The 26824-nt window shown below is 43.2% G+C and overlaps 1 protein-coding gene across 1 annotated transcript in view; it reads right to left on the bottom strand.

Annotated features, from left to right (window-relative positions):
• The window catches only part of LOC126108819 (neuralized-like protein 4), a 339970-nt gene that overhangs the window by 109912 nt on the left and 203234 nt on the right, over nucleotides 1-26824 (bottom strand). Inside the window, exons 19-22 of the mRNA XM_049914183.1 lie at nucleotides 23836-24004; nucleotides 13372-13538; nucleotides 5040-5161; nucleotides 4833-4949 (exon numbers count right to left, since the gene is read on the bottom strand). Coding sequence (XP_049770140.1) covers nucleotides 4833-4949; nucleotides 5040-5161; nucleotides 13372-13538; nucleotides 23836-24004 — 575 coding nt within the window. The remainder of the gene's footprint in view (nucleotides 1-4832; nucleotides 4950-5039; nucleotides 5162-13371; nucleotides 13539-23835; nucleotides 24005-26824) is intronic.

Consider the following 26824-nt stretch of genomic DNA (forward strand, 5'->3'; position numbering starts at 1 on the left):
AGAGTAGGTATTAAAATCCATGGAGAAGAAATAAAAACTTTGAGGTTCGCCGATGACACTGTAATTCTGTCAGAGACAGCAAAGGACTTGAAAGAGCAGTTGAATGGAATGGATGGTGTTTTGAAAGGAGGGTATAAGACGAACATCAACAAAAGCAAAACGAGGATATGGAATGCAGTCGAATTAAGTCGGGTGATGCTGAGGGAATTAGATTACGAAATGACACACTTAAAGTAGTAAAGGAATTTTGCTATTTGGGGAGCAAAATAACTGATGTTGGTCTAAGTAGAGAGGATATAAAATGTAGACAGGCAATGGCAAAGAAGGCGTTTTTGGATTGTAGCGATGTATGGAAGTGAAACATGTACGATAAATAGTTTAGACAGGAAGAGAATAGAAGCTTTTGAAATGTGGTGCTACAGAAGAATGCTGAAGATTAGATGGGTAGATCACATAACTAATGAGGAGGTATTGAATAGAATTGGGGAGTAGAGGAGTTTGTGGCACAACTTGACTACAAGAAGGGACCGGTTGGTAGGACATGTTCTGAGGCATCAAGGGACCACCAATTTAGTACTGGAGGGCAGCGTGGAGGGTAAAAATCGTAGAGGGAGACTAAGAGTTGAATACACTAAGCAGATTCAGAAGGATGTAGGTTGCAGTAGGTACTGGGAGATGAAGAAGCTTGCACAGGATAGAGTAGCATGGATAGCTGCATCAAACCAGTCTCAGGACTGAAGACCACAACAACAACAACAACAACAACAACATCTGACAATCTTCACGGAACTGTCTTTCCGGATGAAAATGGGCTCCGAACGTGGCTGAAGCAGTTCTTCGCCTCAAAAGACTGCGATTTCCACAGTCACCGAATCGAGAAGTCACCCCGGCATTGGCAAACTGTTGTAAACAGAGAAAGAGAATGTTCTATTGATGACTGAAGTCTCTGTTATGTTTGTGTGTCAGAAAAATAGTAAGTAGGGAGTAAGTCACAGAACACGTACCGTGCAGAGGTGTGCGTTTTTATACTTAGTGCAGACGTCAAACGGGAGGTGTGGAATAGGAGAAAATGGCAAGCTGTGGTGGCGAGTAAACGGCTTCACCTGCTGTGGGCAGGGCCAGACTGTCAGATAGCAACCCCACTCTCCAATAATGAAAACAAAGGACAAGATGATTGTAAGACAAATGAAACATACCGTAACGTTGAACATCACGGTGAGTCTTCTTCTCTAATTCACGAGTCACTCTAATGATGTGCACACCCGTTCGAGGAAATACAGGCTTGTAAAATGGAAGTAGAGGATGTGCTTTTCGACAGTACCAGTAGAAGTTATGTTATTTTGTTCCAATAACAGCTGCAAAACGAGGAGAAGTCAAGTCTTTCCTCGGATACACGTGGGAGTTCAGAGGTACCGATTAGCAGGACCTCTACTTCGAGACGATCAACTGCGGCAACCGGATTAAAAGAAAAAGGTAAATACGTCAGATATTACGTCAGCTGAAAGATCTCGTGGAGTGTTCTGACTCGGCTCCAACTATGAGTAGTGGTCCAGCAACTACATAAAACCCTAAACTGTCAAGGAAAACACTTCGACAGGTATTTTTATTTTGCTTTATCGGTTTCAGCAGACTAATCTCCCATCTACAGCACCCTACAAAATTAGGATATTATTTATTTTTAGACCTTGGCCATACATTTATGTAAAACATACGAAGTGTATAGAAGTACAAGAAACCAAAGAAGGGAGTAGGATTTAAAGTTAAGTGACAACAGGTAAAAACTTTGAGGTCTGTCGAAGACACTGTAACTCTGGCGGAGACGGCAAAAGAGTTGGAAGAGCAGCTGAATGGAATGGGCGGTGTCCTCAAAGGAGTATATGAAATAAACATCGACAACATAAAACCAGGATAACGGAATTAAGTTGATGGCGGCTGAAGAAGAAAGGATGTAAAATGTAGCATGGCAATGGCAAAGAAAGAGTTTCTGAAGAAAAGAATATTGTTAACTCCGTACATAGATTTAAGTCTTCGGAAGTCTCTTGTGAAGATATTTGGTTGGGGTGTTGCCATGTACAGAAGTGAAACATGGACAATAAACAGTTTAGATGAGAAGAGGATGGAAGCTTTTGAAATGTGGTGCTACATAAGAATACTGAAGATTAGATGGTTAGGTCATGTAACTAATGAGGTGGTACTGAATGGCAGAGGGGAGAAAACTCTGATCTGTGACACAACCTGAGTAGAATAAGTGATTGGTTGATAGGACACGGTCTGAGGCGTCGAGGGATCACCAACTTAGTACTGGATGGAAGTGCGGGTGAGAGGGGGTGGGGTGGGGTGGGGGTGTAAAAATCGTAGAGGGAGATCAAGAGATGAATACACTAGGCAGATGGAGAAGGATGTATGTTGCAGTATTGTCAAGTTCAGTATAACATAACGATTCTTTCAGAAAATCGACGATATTGCAGTCTCATAAACAACTGCGTGTGTCCCAGCTTTGGTGTATTGTACTGTTGTACAGTAGTTTAAATGTTTCCAGTGCTCAGGGATGTGAGTTTAATAAACTGAAAACAGAAATGCAAAGTGAACAGTAAGACACAGTAAGACACAGCGAGAATCCTCGTTTATTAAACAGAAGGCCGAGTGTACAGTTTGTGGTGGGAATTTTGTAGCGAACAATGAGAATGCACCGAAATAGTAATTTACCTGAAGTTTGACGAAATAAATGTCAAGTGAACAGCCTGGTATGAGTGTGCATAAGACACACTCATACCGGGCTGTTCACCCGAGACTTATTTAGTCATAAAATACGCCTGGAGAAATTGAAGAGTCACATTACATGAAGTTCGTCAAACAAAGCTGCACTTCAATTTAACGCTTTGAGATCAAAAATTGGTAACAACCTATCGGTGAAGCTGTGTTGAATTTTCACTAACATTTGTGTTCTACTGCATCCATCCAAGGGATGTTTTCAATAATTAAAGATTTGTAGACACTTGAGAGTTGAGAAAAGCAGACTGAAGTTCTGTAAATGCTCTGACAATGATAAAATCACATTTGTTAGCCTCTGTACAATGTGATTATTACAGAAAAAAAAAAAAACTTTTAGTGTGTAATACACACCATTAAGAAGTAGCACTGAAGTACCAATGAGTCTGTAAATTCATGTCCAATGCAGATTTGTGTTTATATTTACATGCAAATAGTACACGAAACAGTGTTTTTAACATCTCAAGAGCAGCAGGTACATTATGTGAAAATAAATTATTATTAACGTATACTGAAGACAATTTTGTCATGCCCCGACTTTTATTCGTAGTACTGAATTTTTGTGAAATTATTTGGAAATGTCCCGAATCTGGCTAAACATAATACGGAAATAGACCACACAGGTCAAAGAAACGTGTCACCATTTGAGCAGCTGTTTTTCATATACGTTCAATGTCCCCTGTTAGTCCTATTTGGTACAGGTCCCATATATTAGAAGAATATTCTAGAATGGGCTGCACAACTGTTTTTCTACATCCTCCTCAGACTGCAAGAAGGGAGTGAACGAGGAGACGTCCGCCGAACGCTTGTCGCAGAGACACTGTCGGTAGTCCGTCGGTTTGTCCGTGCAACCAGTTGCTCGACAGTCTCACACCTATTTGTCCAAAGACACCTCAGCAGCCACCGTCTGCCCCCGTCACCTGTCGCCCGTGACGCGACATTCCCGCCTCGGCACCATTTTGCCACACACGGTAGTGGTGGCACGCAAATAGTCTACAACTTAGCCGTACAGAAAGAACTTCCACCCTCGGCCCGAAAGCCGACGACCGTGCCCTTTCGGACGTCAGATAAATTGCTCCGTCTGCACATTTAGACGACAAATGCACCGTTTCCCGTGTCCTCCCGAGATGCTCCGTGCGGCCTATACTGCTAATGCCGCCTCCTGCCATCTGCGAGTTGTTACTGTGTTACTGCACACTGACTTCGTACAAGGGCAGTGGTCAGCTTAATGTGACCGGACAGCTACTGACGTATTACAGTTTCACTACGACTGCACCCGTGCGACCGTTCGATATCTCGTACCCACAAATTGTCGCATCCACGTATTTGTAAGAGCTGACCGATTCCGACTGTGTAGGTCTGGGATACCATTTCTTGCATTTTGTCAAATGTAGAAATTTGCAGTCCCGAACATTTAAAGTAACTCTGTGTGGTGTCACAAGGCTTAGGCCTGTCCCACCCCTCATTAAATTGACCAAGAGTTATATGAATAATTGTAAGAACAGTTGTTATTATTATTATTATTATTATATTCTTTAAGTGTGTTTTTTGGGTTTACAGAAATACTGTGGGAAGAAAGTTTATTTATGTCGCAGATAACGTGGAAGATGTCGCCCAACAATCACCACGAAAGTTCGATGTAGCGGCAAGTGGGCGAGGAATAAAACGAATGCCGCAAATTACCGCGAGCCACGGAAGAGCCCGGGCCGCGAGGACGTCAGAGGAAGAGATATTCTGCTTTCCCTTTGTAAACAGATCAATCGAGTCTTAAAAAGGTTCGTGTAAAACGTATAGGCAGGTGACACATTAGGTGGGACCCGGTGCCTGTAATACTTCGACAGTTATTAAAAAGTTGTTAAAAGGTAAAACCAATAGTTCATCATTTATATAGATAAAAAGTAGTAAAGATATAGGAAAGGAAGAGTTGCGGCGTCAGAACGAAAAGTGATACATCGCTCAGCAATGAAGGAGGACGTAAACAGCAGGCGTTACGTGGTGAAAACAAATCGGCTGATAAAACAGTTGAGTCTGTAACTGAGCAGTGCAGCTGCCGGCACACTCACAGTGGAGCCCTGTCGGCTGCGGGCTGTGCCGGCTCGGCGGTGTCCAGGAGGATCTCGAGCGAGTCGTGCAGCCGGCTGGAGCGCAGGCTGTCGTCCGGCCCGCCGCTGCCGCTGCCGCTGCCGCCCGCCGCGTCCTCGCCGTCGCCGTCCTCCCCGTCGGCGCCGTTGCCGGTGCCGCCGGCCGTCAGCGAGGAAGCCATCTCGGGCGCGGCGAGGGGTGGCACGCCGACCGGGCCGGGCGAGGCGGGGACCGCCCCCGCGCGCCCGCCCACGCTCGTCACCGCCACCGACACCGCCTTGCCGTACAGGTCCACCACCGCGTAGACTTTCTGTACCGGAGGGAGACGCGCGATTATCGTACCGTGTCCGAGCTCGACGAAACCCGATCTTCGCCTTTCTTCGATTACAGATTAAATTAGATTCAGTTTTCGTTCTGCAGACCAAAAAGATTAGTCGATTCTCGTGCAGGGTGTATACGTGGACGAGGGAAAAAAATTCCAGAATTTTTCCCGGATTTCCCAGTTGAAAATACACTTTTTCCGTTTTAAGTGATAGTATACTTTTCCTCGGCACTGTAAAACTTATCAGTCCTTAGAATGTTTACGATTTTCTACACAGGCGTAGAATTTGCCGGCACTTTTAGAAAACAAAACCCAGGGGGGGAAAAACACGCTTTGCAAAGACCTTTGATGTGCACCAACACGTACGCTGCATTTTTTCGTGTTACGGAGGTATAAATTTGAATTCCACCAAACAGTGCATGTAACTTTCCGAAGCAATGAAATTGAGATTGCGATGCGCTTTTGTAAGCCGGTCGTGGCTCGTGTCACGTGATCCCGCCAGCTGATGACAGCATAGGACACGTGATGTAGTTAATGGTTGAAATTAATATATATAGTGTTGCTACAAGAAAAACAAAGCTTTCATAAATAATATTGGTCTCTAAGATAATTAAGCTGCAAGAGAAGCTAAGCTTCCATATGTAATGCTGATCTTTTTGCGTGTCTTACACTTTAAGATACATCACACAAAAGTGCCAGTAAAATTTTTAATAACGACGTAAATGTCTGATCTTCTGGGCTCAAAATTCTTCTAAATGTTTGTCCTCAAAGAGTTGATTTTAAAATGAGTCAAACGCTCTGTGATTTAAGAAATTCTTCCTACATTCCCGCACACAGTTCATCTTGCGTAAAAGGAAATTTACTTTGAAAGTTACGCTTTTCAAACCACAATTCGCAATATTTTCCCGCGACTTGTTAGAAATAGGTTCGTTTCAGCAGTTGCCAGAGGGCGCCAGGTAACAGGCGTCATTGCGCCTGCGCAGCTACGATGACGCAGGAAGCCCGCATATTCGTACGTGTAAAACATTAAAAGATCTTGCATTATCTCATAAAAGAAACAAGACATCAAAGGATACTTCTAGAGCATCGGAATTTCGTGAACCATACTAAAATGCATAATTCAGCTTACAGTGCACAATCATTATGTCCAGATTCGGATGTAAATTTTCTTGGAGCACCAGTACTGTATTATGTCATGTTTGGTTCTTTATTATGGCATAATGCCATTCGAACTAGAAGATGGAAAAGGTGCTCTTGAAATGCAGCAAACAGTTGAAACTAGCCAACAGTGTGAAATTAAACACTTTGTTTTAAAGAAATTGACTGCGTCTGTGCAAAATATTAATAAAAGCCAAACCTCTTCAGCAAACCGACAAAAATAACTTCATTGTTCTGCAAGGCGATTAATGCTCGACTGTCAGAAACGTGCAAATAAAACCTGAAACTAACAACATATTTTAGCCTTCCGTAATTATGCAAATGTATTTTTTTTAATTCATTTGGCAGCTGCTGCTCACAGAAATCCGTTTTGTTTTCATTTAATGTGACAGCAATGAACGAAGAGGAACCAGCAAAATCACTGAAAGTAAACTCGGGTCACGTGGAGACTACCCACCTGACTGCTCTGTGCATCAGCACCAGATCTATGATATTTCCAAACCGGGGCAATATTAAGTAGTGGTGCCCAGCCACACATCGGTAGCCAAAACTGGGAGAAGGTACTACTCACACGCGATTCAACAGCGCATGCGCAAGAGCCCGCCCGCAACTGCTCAAATGAATCTAATGTAAACAGCTGTCACGTCACGCTCGTCGGAGACAATTTGTTGTTACCACAGTGTTTTGTTGTTGTATATAGCGCATTTCCTTTGTGACTTAAGTTTAATTTTCGTTGTTTTTTTCTCTTTTTCATGTATTGTTGCTGCAGTATTGTCCTGCAGAAGTGGGATACAGTAATATCCTTCGTTAGAGTATTGGTTCTTATCAGTCAAAATGACAAAAATTTAACTGGTAACTAAAACAATGAAAAATTCCAGGAATTCTAAAAAGTTCCCGGGTTTTTACCGGTTTTCTCCCGGACGAAAAAATTCCCGGGTTTTTCCCGGATGTCCCCGGTCGTATACACCCTGTCGTGGGTGTGGGACACGTTAGAAAGTATAACATAAAACATTTGTCAGGAGATTTTTCGAAATAGGTGAATACGATGTGGTCAACTGGAACAGCTAATATTTCCAGAATTAACACGCTGTGAGAATGAAACATTGTTATGCACTATTAATAAATTTATCACGCACGAAATACCTAATCTCGACTGTTGTGACCGAGTCCTACCAAAACTGAAATCTAACACACATTTTTACTTAAGCTGGCTTAACAGTCTCTGTAAGATATTCATCTATAGAGTAGAAGGAGTTGCTTATCAAAAAGTCCTTCAAACTCTGTTTAAACCGTTCTCGATCTGAAACCACGTTTTTAATGGTTGGTGGCAATTTATTGAAAACGTGTGTTCCTGAATATTGGACCGCTTTTTGGACCAAGATAAGTGATTTAAGGTCTTTCTGTAGATTGTTCTTATTCCTAGTATTGATACTACGCATTGAGCAATCGGTTGGAAATAGAGATGTATTACTTGCAACAAATTTGATTAAGGAATAAATATACTGAGAAGGAGAGGTTACGATACAAAGTTCCTCGAACAGATTCCTACACCACGTTCTCAAATTTACACCACAAATTATTCTTATCACACGCTTTTCCACCCTAAAAAGTTTTGCTCGGTTTGATGAGTTGCCCCAGGATATGATCCCATATGACATAAGAGAATGAAAGTAAGCAAAGTATACAAGTGTTTTTATATTTACCTCTCCTACATCTGACACCATTCTCACTGCAAATACAGACTCGTTTAGGCACTTAAGCAATTCTGTGATACGCCCTTCCCAAACGAATTTATTATCGAGTTTTAATCCCAGTAATTTAACACTGTCAACCTCTTCGATCTGCACGTCTTCGTATGTTACACACGTGCTGGAAGGAAAACTTTTTACAGGTTCTGAACTGCATATAGTGATTGTACTGAAAGTTTAAAGACAGTGAATTAGCTTTAAACAACTTGTTAATGTCAGTGAAAATTTGATTAGTAGCTATTCTAAATCTGTATTTGATCCTATTAAGAAATTTTTTACATATATTACACAACGACGCGCTATCCGTCTGAAAAGGTCTGAGACTAACTTTATTTCCGGCTTACGAGTTATGTTAATGCAGTAATGAAGTGCATTCGATGCATAATGTCCTGAAGCAGAGAAATGTGTGTGCAGAGTATGTCCCGCACACCTCAACTACCGAACGAGAACGGTGGCACTCGCTGCAACTGAACTGAAATGCAAAATGTAGACCATTTCTTACCCCTTTCGTACCCACTCGCTTCAACTGTGTACATTAAATTTCACTGTCTCTTAGTAGAAACAGAAATATTTTTCCACAGTGGAAACCTTATGTACACACATGTCAGTGTTCAATGTTTCTATCACATAAAAGTCCTGCCAGCTTTTGAGCACCATTATAAAAATACATCAACAAGTCAGTGTAGCAGTGCACAGCAGTTTGTGACCGCCGGAATACCTGGAAGTAGTTGGGTAGTTACTTGTATTCCATTGTACAAATGATTGTTATTTTGCATGCTTTGAAAATGGGTACACATTTTTGCATAAATCTTTCATCTAAAACAATGAAAAAAACACCCGAGAGCATTAAAACCAAAGAAAAATTGTCCTTCCTCCACAAAAAATTGATGTCTGAAAGGGTTACAGAAAAACTGACCACAGGTGTCGAGATGTAGTGTTACCAATACAAAACTACCACAAAACGACAAGGTGCAGGAGTTCACGGGAAGGGGCCACACTTTGACAACTGTGGAAAAGTTATCAATAAACGAGGGTCATCCACAAAGTAAGTTTCATTTGGTTATATAAAACAAACGTGTACAGATATAGAAAAAATATTTATTGTACAAAAATCTACAACTGTTAAATTACTTTCCTATACAGCTTCCGAAATTTTGTAGGCACTTGTCACAGCACGGAACAAGTTTTTGTATGCCTTCTTCGTAGAAGGTTGCCGCTTGTGTATTCGACCGCCCGGTAACGTGTCCTTTCAGCTCGCCACCATCGTCGAAGTGTCGACCACCGAGGACAGATCGTGAGATTTGCGGAACTTCAATAGCGAGGGCACTAAGTGTAAACTTACAGTTGTGCTTAATCTTCTCTTCAATTGTGTGAACCAGTTCATCAGTAACCACAGACGGGCGTCCACTTCGTTCTTCATTATAAACTCAATCACGTCCTTCATTGAACTGTCTGACCCATTACTTTGTGGATGACGCTCGTATAAGAAAGGAATTACCACAGACGACTATGCGACCGTCAATTCAGAAACCTATCTCCAGGAAACGAAGGTACAACGGCAACACCACCGATAAAGCGTGCCCAAAGAGACTGTATTACACCGTGTTTGTCGCCACTCTCATCTCGACACTGAAAGTTCCATCATCAATTGACGGAAGTGACCGATTGTCGTTCTAGGTGCTGTGCTGCTCGACTCGGTTATGTCTCTTAAATATTTAGGGTCAATGCTGCCAAGGGACATGAAATGGAATGGGCACGTAGGTCATCTGTAGTGAAGGCAAATGGTCACCTTCGGTTTATTGGAAGGATTCTAGTAAAGTGTAGCTGACACATATAGGAGACCTCGTACACGGCGCTGGGGCGACCGAGTCTCTAGTACTGCTTTAAGTGTTTGCATTCCCAACAGATCAGATTAAAGGAATGCACTGAAGAAACTCAAAGGTGTCCTTGCTAAACCGTATACCAATAGGTTTTTGTACGTCCATCCTTTCGATCGGACTTCTCGGGTACCACGGCGTTTTACTATTTTAAGAAAATGAAACGCCTACAGCCGTCCTTACGATCTTACCTATCGTGCAACTACCAGTTTCGGCACTTCAGTGCGCTACCTCCAGGCCTCAGTTGACACTGAAGGCGTTACCTCTACCCACATATATACACTGCATCAGTGGCCGACATAACCGATTACGGACACTAGCTGTAGCTGCGATGTTAGCACTATAATCAGCTGCCCGTCAACGGTCGGAGTACCAATACCACAGTTACAGGTAGTCCGCGTAAGCCAGTTACGTCGGCCACCGATGCACCGTAAATATGTACCGCAATAACCCCTTCGGCACGAACTGAAACCTGAAGATGGCGCACTGAAGTGCCGAAACTGGTATCTACACAAAAAATAAATTCGTAAAGGTGGCAGTATGCGTTTCATTTTCTTATAATAGTTTACTGACAGGTAAAGAAATTTCCACTACCTCAACCACTGTTAAGTTTAGTGAGCAGGCTTTTGCGACAGACTGCGAGATAATCCTACTGCCACTGATGTACACGTGAAAGGATTGCGAAGACGAGACGAGAGGAATCGAGGTCGTACGGAGGCTTATAAACAGTTGTTTTCCCTCGCTTCATTGAGGGTGGAACAAGGAAGATGACAACCGAGCAGTGCAAAGCAACGAAATTACGCTCCGTGCTTTCGTCCCCTACGGCAATCGGTATCTGAGAAATTTGTGAGGCAACTTTTGGATAATGTTCGTATAAACAATGTGGACCGGCAGATACAGATAAAAATAATTCGACAAGAGACCGACACACGTCGGGAGCACCTGTACGCGCTACAATCTCAGAATCGATAACAGTACGCTTTAGGCCGTTACGATTTTCAGCACCGAAGAGCTTTCTTCAGTTTGTCTGTCTTCCACTCAATGCCGCCTCTAGTGGTGGGCAGCAATCTGTCCTTTTCCTATTATTATTCCATCCCGTATTTTATAGAGATGGGGCCCCTCCACGCCCGCACCAACGTGGTGACCAAACCAAAAGTTCTACTGTCACCTCCGTAAACATGTTAGTTATCTAGTGGGTGGATCACAGGATGCTGGGCTGTGATGTTGTCCGTGCGTCTGGGTAAGGCTACGCATTAACACGGTCCATCAGGTGATAGATAGTGGACGAAACGCGAGTGAGGGTAGCGATTTGAAGAGCAGAGGGAAAAAAGTGCCATGGCTCGTGCCGTGGGAAAAAAACCTCTGCGACAGTGGGATGGGTAGTAAGAGCAGTAGTGGCTTACTAGCTGCGATAGTTCATGCATCCATCCCGTATTTTCCACTGTTCAACTGAGCACAACATTAGGCAGATTACAGAAATTGAGAAAGGTGCGAGTTAATTAGAAATGACTATAAAAGTTAAAAAAAAATTAAAGACAAAGTACTCGGCAAACAGACACTGAGATAGACAGATAATTCTACATCTACATGTATACTCTGCAGATGACTGTGACACGTGTAGCAGGCAACGTGCAGTAATGAGATCCCAAAAAGCCACCAATGAGGATGAATCTTATGTAAAAGGAAGCAAAAGCATATGGCTTGAAGACAATCAGCCTTTTATTTTGTTGCATAGACGGAGAGAAGAGAAGACTGGATCAATATGGAGTTGTAGAGATGGTGGGAGACAGAAGACGGGAGAGCCCTACACTTCCAGACACTGGCTGGGAACTGCACAACTTGTTGTTGTTGTTGTTGTTGTTGATGATGATGATAGTAACAGCAACACACACATTATTAAACATTGCTCATGCCAGACGGTAAGCTTTATGACGGCTGTGGTTTCATTTTCTTTCTTGGAGTCAGTTTTAAATACGGTAGTAGGGCATTTAAACCATTACACAAATTGCTTCTCCTCACATATAAGTTTAAACAACAATTTTGAAACAACAATTTTGAAACAACAATATGGTGCTTTGTTTTCTTTCTTGCAGTTGAATTTAAGGAGAAACAGGAATGTCGTATTTATAGCTTACGATTAGGATACAACTACGCAATCTGAATGGTCCAAAACTTTGTAATCCTGCCCTTTCACAGATTAAAACTGTGTGAAATACTGTGATTGAAGCTACTATTCTCACAGATCCAGTGACAGGAATGGTCTCTCATACCCCTTGTTCCAATGATCCCAACTCATTCATCCATTCAATTTAAGCAACTTCAATTCCCAGTAAAGGTTTTGTTGGCAACAACAATAAACAAGAATCCAGGCAACGTGAGAGATTGGGGGCAGGGGGGAGAGGAATGGGGGAGTAGGAGGAGAACTAATAATAATAATAATAATAATAATAATAATAATAATAATAAGTTAAAAAGAAATTCTAATCACCAACTGTATGCCTTACAAAGAAATCTTCCAGATTGCCTCAAAATTACTATTTTAACACCTATCCACACGAAAAACGATAAAGCACCTCCTGATAACTATTGCCACATCTCACTCGTACCAAACATATCAAAATTTATCAATTGCTGTATGTACAAACAGACGAATGAGCAATTTGATCAATATAATCCACTTAGCTCGCCACAATACGATTTCAGACCTCATATTTCCACTTTAAAATAAGTTCAAACCATCATCGCAGAAATTTATGTTACTTCTGAGAGTAAGAAAATAACCTGTGCAAGTCTTCTGGATTTGAGAAAATCTTCAGATATGTCTCCCAGAGCACACTTATCAAAAAGCTCCACTTCTATTTGTGTAGGTACCTACATGATTTATCTGCACAGACAAATGAGATATATTAATTCGTATAGGTGCCAGTCGAGTGCACCAAAGACATATTAATTAGTATTATGTCGGGCACCATCTTACAGACACTTTTCACTAGTCTGAGGAATATCGACCAAAAATCGATAACCTTCGACAGTTGAAAAACTGTCTTTTTTGCAGCTGTGGAGTGAACGAGGTCAGGTATGCTTGTGAGTACTTCAGGCTACAAAGGGACACTGGGGCTCATGCTTCCATTTGTACTGAACAGCATCAAATTTCTATTACGAAATTTCTCAATGTACGTTCACACCATTTTAATCAGCAGTAAAGTGTTCGACTGGAAAATGGCAAGGAGCTTTACAGACACCCCGTAGTTGCCCGTCAGAGTGACACACCAGTGGTCCGAATTTCTCGTAAGGAAATTTGCACGAAGTCACAATCGCACTACACTGTCAGTAAGGCAGAACAGAACTCTACCGGAAAAACGACACGACCAGATCCCCGCCGAGGGCGCAACTGTCGCCGTCCGCCGGCAGTTACCTTCGGCACGTACGGCACGGCGACGCCCACGTCCTCGCCGTTGAGCGAGAAGCTGAGGGCCCCGTCGGCAGCGCGCCGGACTCCCACGCGGTCGCCGACCGTCAGCCACTCGAGGCTGGGGCAGTAGCAGTGCTGCAGCGTGCGCCCGTTCTTCTGCACCTCGTTGCCTAGGGCACACACAATGCAAACTCAGTTAGTACACAGTGGGCCGTAGCGAGCTACCCGGAGCCGTAAAGCCGTGATCCGCGTCACGGCGTACGGCAGAGGGTACTCGCGGCGGCACTGCCGTCTCCTCTCCTCGTCCGTCCCGTTAACGGACGGTGCGCCGCGTGGTGCGGCAGCTCGGTAAATGCCACGGCGGTGCGGGATTACTGGTGCCAAAACTGGGTCAGTGTTAATGCCGTGTCATCAACTCTCAGACATTTGTCGAAACACTCGAGAAAATGAAAACGGGTCGAAACGGAGTAGCGTTCGGTCGGGGCGTGGTGTCACTTTTCACGAGGGTGCCAGTACGAGACGTGCCAGATGTTTCGGTCCGATAGTTTCCACCCGGAATTGTCGTCATTCCGTCAAGTTTTAATGACTACGTACTTCTCGTTCTGGGACGAATATTACGAAATGACAGATCGCACGGCAACGGGCTCACCACTGTCTTCTGCAATCGTGAATTTCTTCGTGGAGCTCCCTCGGGTACATCAGTAACACATTACTCGTACGGCCTCACACTGAAAATACACTGCAGCAGTTCGTGGATCAAACGAACACTGTCCGTACTGACATTAAATTTACTGGCGAGACAGAGAAGGTGGCGAGTTACCGTCCTCAAGTGTTTTAAACGAGAGGAAGGCAGAATGACGGCTCGGTCATTCGGTGTACGGGAAACCGCCGCACAATGATTGAGATTTGATCACCGGTAGTTTTCACCACCCTACACACGAGAAAGTGGTCCCGAACACGTTAATACACAGAGCCGAAGTTATTTCTGACGACGGTCCGAACTGTAGCACTCGAGGCACGTGTTCGGGGAGAGCGGCTATAGAGAAAGAGAAATTGCACACGCTTTCAGGTGCCACCAAAGGAGGACGCCTCCGAATTAGGAGAAGGGGCCGAGCCGGCAGCTTTCCTGCCGTACTACGGGGCAACGAGCACCGAGCTAGTACTCTTACGACAGGGACGTGGATCGAGACCAGTGTTTCGGGCCACTCCAGAGGTTAGAGATATGTCGCGCCCTGTTAAATACGATATAACTCTCAGTGTGTCCGGTGCGTACATCGCCCTCACGAGTCCGGTAGCATCTACAAAGGCCTGGCAATTCGCTCGGTTGCGGAGCATCGTACCGAGCACGAGATACGTATTAAGCGAAGGGATCTCAGCGAGTCGGCCACGGCCGAGCAGTGCCTCGAAAATGGACACAAAATAACAGTTTGAGAACACGAGGGTCTCGGCTCGCGCAATGACATACTGGGACTCAGTTAAAAAAGCGGTAGCTGAGATTAAAACGAACAGCAACTATTTCGACAAAGGCCAGGGCTACACAACGAGTAGGACACAGGGGCAGGCTCCGGATGTCGAAAGGAAGCAACAGCGGATGCTCAATTCTCGTAGCGAGGCGGGAGTGGCAGTTTCAAACGTAGCACGGGGCACTCTTGCCACCAGACATCATCCCGGAGCTGCCGAGAGCTGTCCAGTCACCTACCGCACACGTTTCGGCCCTCTGCGATCGGTGCCAGCGACCGTAATCCTAAGTGTATAAGTGCCAGTCCCGGCAGTCGGTAGTTTTACTCCTGATGACAACGGCGGAGCTAACCACAGAAAGCTACAGAATTTTATCGGAAATGACGTGGTTTGAAATTACAGAAGATTATAGCCAGTCGTGACGCCGTGAAAGACTCCGGGGACAATGTAGTGATTGCTGGGACTGATGGAACACAAAGTGTAGGGAACAGAACAAATGTTCCACATACCTGCCAACTTTCTAAAACCAAAAATCGGGAGATTCAGTTTTAAAAATTGGGAGGTACGAACAGAAGGGGGAGGGGGGAGGGGGGGGGGGGGGGGGGGGAAGGCTTATTTACTGGATAGTCTCGAGACAACTGACGTGGCTGCGCTTTACCGAGTGTGAATGCACGAGCTTCAATGAACTGCAAATAACAGTCCACCAGTTGTAAAATACAGCTTTATAAAACCTCGATCGGGGTCTCGACAGTCTTCTTCGGAAGGTATTGTCAGTAGAACGACGTTACCTATATCTGATGTGGTGAATGTGTCTAGTACATGGGCACATCGTCCACTTAATCGACATTAAAATACACGACTTAAAGGTAGTAGCTCTCTACTGTACAGCTTTGTCTTAGAAGTTTTCAAGACGCCGCACATTTGACAGTGAATGCAATAACAGGTAGTATGCCACTCGAAACGTTTGTATGTGTACGAGAAATATAAAACACAGCGTCAGATTGTATGTACTGTAAGCATTCCACGTACGGAGCTAGTGACTTGTGCTGTCGGCTGAAAAGTAGAGGCACCAGCCTCGGGTCGCCTCCGGTAGCTGGCACTCCCACGCCTATCGAACACGCACAGCTGCAAAGAGCAACTCGTGCGATTTCGCGAGTACATATTCATTACCAGAATTAAAATAAAAAAACTGCCATTAAAAATCCCACGACTTATAAGGAGCCTGCAGGCTCAGGTGAAAGGCACGAATACACAACAGCAACAAACACGACTGTCAGAGCAAAATGCTTCGAGGAAATATATCATACTCTGCCTCACACGCGTACGGGAAAACCGTACGAGTAATGGAAATTTATCGAGTAGCACATTACATCGTGTGCGGGCGAGGCACGAGAAAGTACTTCGAGTCGACCAGTACCGTGCCACGTGAACGGGGGCGGAACAGATCGACGAATACCGTATTTACTCGAACCTAAGCCGCACCTGAAATTTGAGACTCGAAATTCAAGGGAAGAGAAAAACTTCAGGCCGCACCTCCAAATTGAAACAGAGTTGGTCCATTGTAATACGAGGCACAGTTTACATCGAACGAATGACAATACAGCTACAGTAGTTTGGTTCTAGTCGTAAGCTTAGCAGTTAAGCTTTACCAGGTAGCCGTTGCTATGCGTCAGGCGCTCCGTCCGTATTTATACGGGTACCCTTCCTTTTTCGCATACTTCGTCTGGTTTGAATTGATTGCCTATTTTTCTTTGATCTGATAAGTTCCGTTCTCTTTGTTACAGGTGTTTACGTCACCCTAAGCTGAAAATGCTTTACTGTACTGTGTCGTGCATTGTCTGCCGCATTCTGATAATGAGTGTTTACGACCTGCCGCCCCTCGCGGCATGTCTTGCTTTTGTGCGCGCTACCGCCGCTTCAAATTTAAAAAAAAAAAAAGGAGAGAGAGGAATCATCTCATTAGCGAAACAATGGCAAGAGTCTGCTATTTGTTGTTACTTACACTGCTGGTTTCTTTGATAATAATCCACAAGAACCAAATAATAGACTGCGCGTGGTAGAAGATGTTGTGAAGGAGAGTTTGGCAAAAATTTTTCTTTGTTTGAAGATTTTTGCAGACACCTCTTTAGTACATTACATTCTGCACAGAAATAGAGTCATTTTAGATTTAAAAATCTACTCAATTGCTGTTCTTCATTTCTGACTGTATCACTATTAGGCATAAGAATAATACGAATATAAACATGACACGATATGTATATTCTTCCGCGTTTGCTGTTGTCTCACTCTAGTTTCGTAGTTTATTAGGCAGACAGGATTTAAATGAGATAGCAGCAAACACAAAAGAATACATGACAAAATGTTTATATTCGTATTATTCTTATGGTGAAGAGAATACTGCATGTGATTCACAATTCATAAAAGTTCCTATTAGCAACCATCTCTTGCCACAAGTAGGAAAACATTCAGAATGTAGAGTTGGCCATATTGACAAACATCCCAAACAGTCTTGCCAGTCGGATTTTCGTAGTACATTGAAATGCTGCTACATTTGAAGATGAACAATACGGAATTTGCATTTACTTCATCGGATAATGTATGAAAATGCAGTGGTCGAAACTCGGCGCGGAAAAAAAATCTCATCTTCCACCTTAATTTATTTACTGACGCAGATGTTTTGGCGCCAGTATTTATCTTTGTGCCTGCAAAGCATGCCCCTGTAGCGTTACATATATTAGACGGCACATGTTAATTGTGGCGGCACCTACCAACATTTTACAGAACTTCCGATTACTTTGCACTCGATTCTTAGCGGCAGGTGGTTTTTTGGATTACAAAAACCGGAAAAAAAGTGCGGCTTCGATTCGAGTAAATACGGTAAACACTCGACGTTAGTCTGATGTAACCTACGGACTGACAGTGAATGACTAGACGTGTGGCACAGCCTTAAGAAATTAAACTTAGGGCAACAACAGCCGTAGAATGCAAATATTTGGACCTCAAAAGTCACTTAGAGGTAAGTGTCCAACCGGCCACATATCTCGGCAACCGAGAGATACGCCGTGTGAACCGCAATCAAAAAACGACTGCCAGAAAACAGAGCAGTACCCTCCAAAGGCTACTCTGTGAGGTGGCTCAGAAGAACTCTAGTACGATCCCTTACTTCGGTCCCGTATTCGATAAACTGGGGAGATTTTTGAGATCTGTCCGTGTTACTCCTGCCCTTTCGGAACCTAAAAATAATGGGAAACATCACACCCGTACGGTGTTTCCCTTTTTCACGTGTGCACGTGACGACTCGACTTTGACACCGCGAGTAGAGATCACTGTGTGACGGATCATTCAGTGTGATGTGGTCCGAGCTACCTTTGACTGTTCTTCTTCCAACTGTAAATTTACTTTGACTACTGCGCCTCCGCCAGTGCAAAGATATGATTTACGATCGCACATGCAGAAGAGCACTGCGCCAGTGACAGATTTTTTATAAGTAATTTTGATTTTTTTTTTTTTTTACTTTTGTGTAGGCGCTTGTTTTTAACAACTAGTTTATTACTCTCTTGTCTTCATACGTTCAAGACATGTATTTTACGGCGCTGTGTTGAACAAGGATTTTAAATGGAAATTAAAACTATATTAGGAAACGAAGTTATTTCAGCAGTGATTCGCAATGGTTATTGCCAAATTTATAAATTAATCCTCACAGTGACAACTTAAAGAAATTTTCATCAGACGGAGAAGAAGAGGACCCGCAAACAATGAGAGAAAGGACATCCTACAAGAAAATTAAGAAGTATTCCAGATGCAGCCGCGAAGACTATATTATAATAGATACTACGTTTCTGACAGAATTATAAAGTAAATTTCAACTTATTTCTGATGCTATTTCCTTACAGTCGCTTTTTGTAGTGTTGCCGACGTGGTCTGCCATTCACGGTCAAATTACAGCACTATCTCAATCAGTAATACGAAGTCCGCCTTATCTGTAACTTATTCCATCAAAATTCAAACCCAATCAGATTTTCTATTTTGTATTTTCATGGCAGAACCCCGAGGAAAGGAAACACTGCACAATACGGTCCCCTTTTGTTTTGTTCTCACGCGTGCCCAAACTCATTCCTCTCAACTCTGTTTGTCTACAGGCAGGGTAACGCCCACTACTTCCGGGTACCAAATGACAAACACGTCTTCAATGATAATTTTCTGTTTCGATTTAACCGTGTACGTCAATCGTGAACACAGATCCGAGCATAAGTAAGTCATAAATTCAGATACACCAATCTACTAATCCGACCACATCAAACTCTACCTAAGATCCGAGATTTACGATCTCCATTCGTCGCGGGCATTTACAGGGTAGTACACCCGTTTCCTCCGAGGTGTCCGCGACACGTACAGGGTGCGTCACCGAGGCTACCGCACTCCCCGTGCCGTGCCGTGCCTCACCCCGGCCGCGTTACGCCACTAAGCACGCACTGCCTGCACCGATCACGTGTCGGGATGCACACAGTCTACTTTTCCCGACAGGAGTGTCCTCAGTGGAACGTAGGTAATTCTCACGAATAGGCCACATTACACTACGCCTGTCGTGAAGGGCGTTTAGTTACCCTGTGTAATACTGGTGATATCTACGGTATTAAATGCCGGAGTGTGGGTGTAGACATACCTGGCAGAGAGAGAGAGAGAGAAGTTTCCAAAACTAGGTTCGCACAACGCAGTGCCACTCGTAATCGTAAGTCAGCTCTAGCAGTGCATTTGGCACGCGACATGCACGGATCGTCTAATGTTAAAGCTGACTTAGGAATCTTGCGTGTACAATTACGAGGACTGGTGCTTGACATTTTGGAAGGGTTACAAACAGTGAAGTGTAAGCTGAAACATCCGGACAGTAGTCTAAATGAGGAAATTGAATTTCAGCATAATGGAATGCTCAGCAACTATTTGCAATGTCTAACTCGTACCTGTAGCGCCTCATCCCCCTATCTCTCGAGTCTCGTGTCAGACAACTGGGAGGTGACGCATAATGTTGTCAGAGCCGTGCTCAGTTTTCCTTTTAATGGATTTGTACGTAATTTTCCATTGCTCTGCTACACCTAATGTGTAGCCCTGCACCTACCTACATATACACCAAGTTTTTTCTCACAGTAACTAGTCACATTGACATATCTGTTACAGGAGATGTACTGAATTGTAATTATGTAGGTCAACTCGCATGTCGCGCTGGGCTACCTGCGTCCACTGCATTTTATTCTCGGTACGACATACTCAGCATATTTGGTGTAACAACAAAAACAACCAATTATTGATGAAATTATTTAATCGGACAGATAAAAAAATCTACTCGCCAAGTGGCGGCGGAACCACGTGTAAAAGACTGTCGCGACTGGCGAGGTTTTGTAGCCTGTGGCTCCTTCTTCGGGCAGAAAGGTTGAAGGGGATGGAAGAAGGGTGAAGGAACAGGATTGAAGAGGTCTAGAAAAAGGAGCAGGCTTCAGGGAAGTCACCCAGAACCGAGGATCAGGGGAGACTTACCATATGATAAGTATCCTTTTTTATTCCTCCTTCCCTTTCAACCTTCTGCACGAAAGAGGAGCCACCGGCTCCGAAAGCTCACCAATCACAAAAGTCTTTTACGAGTGTGTTCTGCCGCCGCTTGCTAAGTAGATTTTTTGCCTATCCAATTAACTAATTTTAACTGAATATAATAGAGGGAACCATTCCACGTGGGAAAAATATATCTAAAAACAAAGATGATGTAACTTAACAAACAAAAGCTTTGGTATGTTGATAGACACACAAACACACACACAAAATTCAAGCTTTCGCAACCCACGGTTGCTTCATCAGCAAAGAGGGAAGGAGAGGGAAAGACGAAAGGATGTGGGTTTTAAGGGAGAGGGTAAGGGGTCATTCCAATCCTGGGAGTGGAAAGACTTACCTTAGGGGGAAAAAGGACAGGTACACACACACACACACACACACACACACACACACACACGCACGCAGACGTATGTAAAGGCAAAGAGTTTGGGCAGAGACGTCAGTCGAGGCGGAAGTACAGAGGCAAAGATGTTGTGGAATGACAGGTGAGGTACGAGTGGTGGCAAGTTGAAATTAGCGGAGGTTGAGGCCTGGTGGGTAACGGGAAGAGAGGATATACTGAAGGCCAAACTCTTTGCCAAAGCTCTTTGCCTTTACATATGTCTGCTTGTGTGTGTGTGTGTGTGTGTGTGTGTGTGTGTGTGTGTGCGCGCGAGTGTATACCTATACTTTTTTCCCCCTAAGGCAAGTCTTTCCGCTCCCGGGATTGGAATGACTCCTTACCCTCTCCCTTAAAACCCACATCCTTTCGTCTTTCCCTCTCCTTCCCTCTTTCCTGATGAAGCAATCGTGGGTTGCGAAAGCTAGAATTTTGTGTGTGTGTTTGTGTGTCTATTGGCATACGAACGCTTTCGTTTGGTAAGTTACATTTCTTTGTTTTTAGATATATTTTTCCCACGTGGAATGTTTCTCTCTATTATATTCAATTAACTAATTTTATTGATATATTTGATTTATATTGCACCATTATCTTTAGTTTGTGGTGTTTCAGTTTGGTCTCTTTATGTTTTGTACTACGGTTTTATTACTTTTATTTCCTGACAATTTCATTACACATTTTTATTATTTTTATTTCTTAACAACTGCACTATACATTGCTCGTCGTGCTTTTATTGTCTGCTCCGTAGCAGGCCTATCTCAGCTAACGCCATCCGTACGACAGTATTATTACCGGCGAGAGGCATTCGGGAGAAAATGTAGAGTGTGGCTGCGGTGTCAGCTACGATTTCTCCGGTGGCCCCTCCCACCCTCAGGGTTACTCGTAGCGGCAGCCGCTCTACGACGTGTACACGTACTGAGGTGCCTCACCGCGATTCACACTGCAGTCTCCCGAATGGGCTCGCCGGGCATCCTCGGTGTGCACCGGCCCGGTCATTTATGCGGTAAGCTGCTTTTGAGGTTCACAAATGGGCACTCTGTGATGTTTACATCTCCATTTCCGTTCCTTACACCTGTGCTGCACGTCCTGCTATTCAGTTTGTTCGTAGGTTTGCACTAGTCTGGCAACGAGTTTTTATTTTCTGATTCGGTCCCGCTCTTTTGGTCTCGTCCCATTTACCTCGTGCGGTACTGTCTGTCTGAGTACTTCTTTGTACCTCATCCACACAGGATTTGGGATGTTACTTGATAAATTTAGATTTTTACATTACTTCTATGATTTTCTCACACGCAATTAAAGCACGACTTGACGTTCACATCTGTACGGATCCTTTTAATTTAAATTGTCGGTGTGTTCCATAATGTCACGGAGTTTTTGCACAAGTTTAGTAAACATCATAGTACACATAACAGTAACTTTAGACATCAATAATATATTCTCTTTCATTATTTACAACAGTCTGCCAATGCAGGGGTAACTTTTCGATTCCACGACTGTAGAAATTGTGCAGTTTTGAGGGGAACAATCGTCGAATGATGTTCGGAGCGAATTTTCGTCCGCACTGAAAGTTCCTCGAAGACTGTCTGATAGAGGGCAGATAAGGTGAAACTGTGAGGGAGCGAGATCAGACGAATAAGGTGGATGCGGAATGACTTCCCGACCCGACTCCCGTACAGTGTTTCTCGCCAGTCTATCAGAATGCAGGCGGGCATTATTGTGGAGTAGTGTCGTTCTCTGATTGTGTCCGCAAGATGTCTCAGATGTTGACAATAAGTGTCAGGAGTGATGATCACACCTCGGGGAAGCAATTCGTAGTACATCACACCGTCACTGTTCTGCCAGATATGTACCATTACTTTTTGCAGGCACAGGCCTTTATATGGGAAGTTTCTGCTTTGTCTGTACTCAACCATCCCTTTCTTTCCCTTACCTTAGCATAAAGACACCATTTCTCATTACCGATAATGAAGTACAATACGAACGGTCAATGTCGTCCGAGAGCCTATTGACGAAGAGCGACGAGAAGTGGACATACGGAAACCCACTGACTGTTGTGATTTTTGGTAAGTTATCAGCCGTTTCAGCGAAAAACGCACGGGCTGTCGACTGCGTTTTACTTTCTACCTGTCGTAGCAATACGTCGAAGGACATTTAATTTTTAGTTCCGGACGTCTGCTTCTCTGTATTTTATAGACCCTTCTGTGCATCCCGGTTTTTAGGTGTCTCCTCTTCTGTCGATTGGGATTGACGCGTAGTTGTTTTTAACTCCTCTCTCTGTCTTCGCGTTTGACAGTTTTGACACGGGCACATATGACCCTAGTTGTTTTTGCGCCCTGAAACAAAACAAAACACAAACTCGATTTTTCAACCTTCCCCACAGCACGTAAATGTCACACGACGGTGGAACGATGACAGGTAATCAGTTTTGCCAGTTCTTGAGTACAATGACGTCAATCGTTGTCGATTACTGCATTTAAATGACCTCTGTCAAACCCCAAAGGTCTTCCCAAAGGTGGAAATTCACTAACGTCAAAACGACCTCCTCAAAAATGCGAAAACCATTTCCTCGCTGTGCTCTGTCCAGTGACATTACCCCCCACACACGGCGCAGATGTTTCCGGGTGTCCCTGACTGTCACCTCTCTATTAAACACAAACAGAAGAAAATGTCGGAACTGTTCCGGTTTCTCCACTCGGCACTCCATTTGCTAGCATCCCCAGCTCCATTCACCTTCTCAAAATGAGTAAATGTAAACCAGAATACCAACATGGGAAGAAATAAAAATATTATGCACCAACGTAATAATTTTATATACTACGACTGGCTGCTTCCCATGCATTTTGTAGCGCTGCAAGACGGGATTTACACTGAGACTCAGGTCGTGTGTACGATTTTATCAAAATAGAGTATTTGCCAATTACAACTGGTGCAAATTCAATCACGTGAAATTTTAGCAATAGTTGTGGACGTCCCAGGAAGAGTATAACAAACAACATTTCTCAAATATCCAAATATCTTAGAGCCGCACTCACGTATGAGGTACCAAGTGTCGGCGCTGACCGCCGGCAGGGCAGCGACAGGTGGGCAGCCGGGACCACCGGATCCAGATCCGGAGCCGGAGCCGGACATCGTGGGCACCAGCGTCGTCACACCCAGCCGCACGGTGCCCGACCAGTGGGGGGCCAGCTCGCGCAAGCAGATCTGACACACAAAGTTTGTTCTCAGCACTGTGTGTGTGTGTGTGTGTGTGTGTGTGTGTGTGTGTGTGTGTGTGAGAGAGAGAGAGAGAGAGAGAGAGAGAGAGAGATAGAAAGAGAGAGAGAGAATGCGCCAAAGGCGCATTCTCTCTCTATTTGGACTCCTGAAGATAGTACGAGCACCGTATTTACTCGAATCTAAGCTGCACCTGAAATCTGGGACTCGAAATTCAAGGGGAGAGAAAAGTTTTAGGCCGCACCTCCAAATCGAAACAAAGTTGGTCCATTGTAATATGAGACAATTTAGGTCGAATGAATGACGATACAGCTATAGTAGTTTGGTTCGAGTCGTAAGCTTAGCAGTTAAGCTTTATCACTCCAAGCTGAAAATGGATTACTGTACTGTGTCATGCATTGTTTGTCGCATTCTGATAGTGCGTGTTTACGGCCTGTCGCTGCTCGCGGCATGGCTTGCTTTTGTGCGCTTACAATTAAAAAAAAAAAAAAAAAAAAAAAAAAAAAAAAAAAAAAAAAAAAAAAAAAAAAAAAAAAAAGAAGAAGAAGAAGAGAGGAATCATCTCATTAGCAAAACAATGGCAAGAGACTGATATTTGTTGTTACTTACATCGCTGGTTTCTTTGATAATGATCAACAAGAACCAAATAATAGACTGCGTATGATAGAACATGTTCTGAACGAGAGTTTAGCGAAAATTTTTCTCCGTTTGAAAATCTTTGCAGATGCCCCTTTAGTACATTACATTCTGCACAGAAATTAGAGTCATCTTACATTTAAAAATCTAGTCAATTGCCGTGCTTCATTTCTGACTGTATTACTATTAGGCATAAGAATAATGCGAATATAAACATGACACGATACGTATATTCTTCCGGGTTTGCTGTTGTCTCACTCTAGTTTCGTAGTTTATTAGGCAGACAGGATTTAAATGAGATAGCAGCAAACATGAAAGAATACATGGCAAAATGTTTATATTCGTATTATTCTTATGGTGAAGAGAATACTGCATGTGATTCACAATTCATAAAAGTTCCTATAAGGAACCATCTCTTCTCACAGGTAAGAAAAAATTCAGAATGTAGAGTTGGCCATATTGACAAAAACCCCAAACAGTCTTGCCAGTCGGATTTTCGTAGTACATTGAAATGCTGCTAGATTCGAAGATGAACAATACGGAATTTGTATTTACTTCGTAGGATAATGTACGAAAATGCAGTGGTTGAAACTCGGGGCGAAGAAAAAGCTCATCTTCCACCTTTCTTTTACAAATTTATTTACTGATACAGAGGTTTTGGCGCCAGTATTTATCTTTGTGCCTGCAAAGCATGCCTGTGTAGTGCTACATATGTTCGACGGCAGAATTTAATTGTGGCGGCACCTACCAACATTTTTCAGAACTTCCGCTTAGTTTGCACTCGATTCTAAGCCGCAGGCGGTTTTTTGGATTACAAAAACCGGAAAAAAAGTGTGGCTTATATTAGAGTAAATACAGTAAGCTAAAGGGAAAGGAGGATAATGTACAATATGTACAAGAACCAACAGGGAACAATGATAATGGAATACAAACAACAATGTTCTCAGATTAGGAAAGGTATATGACAGGGATAGAGGCTTTTGCTCCTACTGTTCAATCTATACATTGAAGAAAGAATAATGGAAAGAAAAGAAAGGTTCAGAAGTGGGATTAAAATTCTGGGTAACGGGTATCGACAGTAAAACTCGCCGATGACTCTGATATCGTCATTGTAAGTGAGCTGTCGAATTAAACGATTACTCTAACGAACACAGAATTTCGATTGTGAGTGAATCGAAGAAAGATGTAAGTAATGAGTAGTAGTGTAAATCAGAATACATTAGTGAGAAACGTAATATCCGTATTGGTGACCATAGAGTAGAATAAGTTTAGTAGTTATGCTACCCCAGATGCAACATAACATGTGGCATACAAAGCAAGGATGACATAAGCAGCAGACTAGCACCGGCAAAACGAGTGTTTCTGCCGACGTAAAACATACCAGTAGCAAAAGCAGGCCTTAATTTGAGGAAGAAATTTCTAAAGACGTTTGTATGCAGCACAGCATTGTATGGTAGTGTTCCGTGACCTTTTGGAAAACCAGAAAAAAAGATTTGAAAGAAATAATGAACAGTCAAACATTTTCAAATGGAAAGTTCATTTAAACCCCCTGACCACGGTTTTGATCTTTATAAAACCAACTTCTGAATATTATATGTAGAACAATAATATCTCATAATCGACACAGAAAATTAATCAAGCTTGCAATGTTACATGTTGAATGTTGAAAATTAGGTGCACTGGAAAGATAAAAAAGGGGGATCAGCAAAGAAAGTAATACGTGGAAAACAATGACAAGAAGAAGAAGAAGAAGAAGAAGAAGAAACTGTCATTAAGAAAGCAAGAGAGGAAAAAAGAAATTGCTATAATAAAGAGTATCTGGTTTCAACAGTAATAAAGTTGCCACAGTAAATAAAAAGGCAACACCAACATAAAATCAATGGTTCTACACTAACAGGTAAATAAGAAGACAAGAAAATCACACACAAACACACACACACACACACACACACACACACACACACACAAATAATAAAGGACAAGTGTCAAAAAAACTGCTTGACAGTTTCATAGTACCAATGGGTGTAAAGGGCACTAGAGTAAAGACACTCTTCACTTCAGACTGAAGCAGTGCACAAATAAAAAATAAATAAACTCAAAATTCATAGCAACAGGTGTGCGTAGACTGAAGTGTGGAATCTGATGAAATCCTTACATTGGTCATACAGGCGG

This window comes from Schistocerca cancellata, chromosome 11, assembly GCF_023864275.1.
Source record: "Schistocerca cancellata isolate TAMUIC-IGC-003103 chromosome 11, iqSchCanc2.1, whole genome shotgun sequence".
Classification (NCBI taxonomy): Eukaryota; Metazoa; Arthropoda; class Insecta; order Orthoptera; family Acrididae; genus Schistocerca; species Schistocerca cancellata.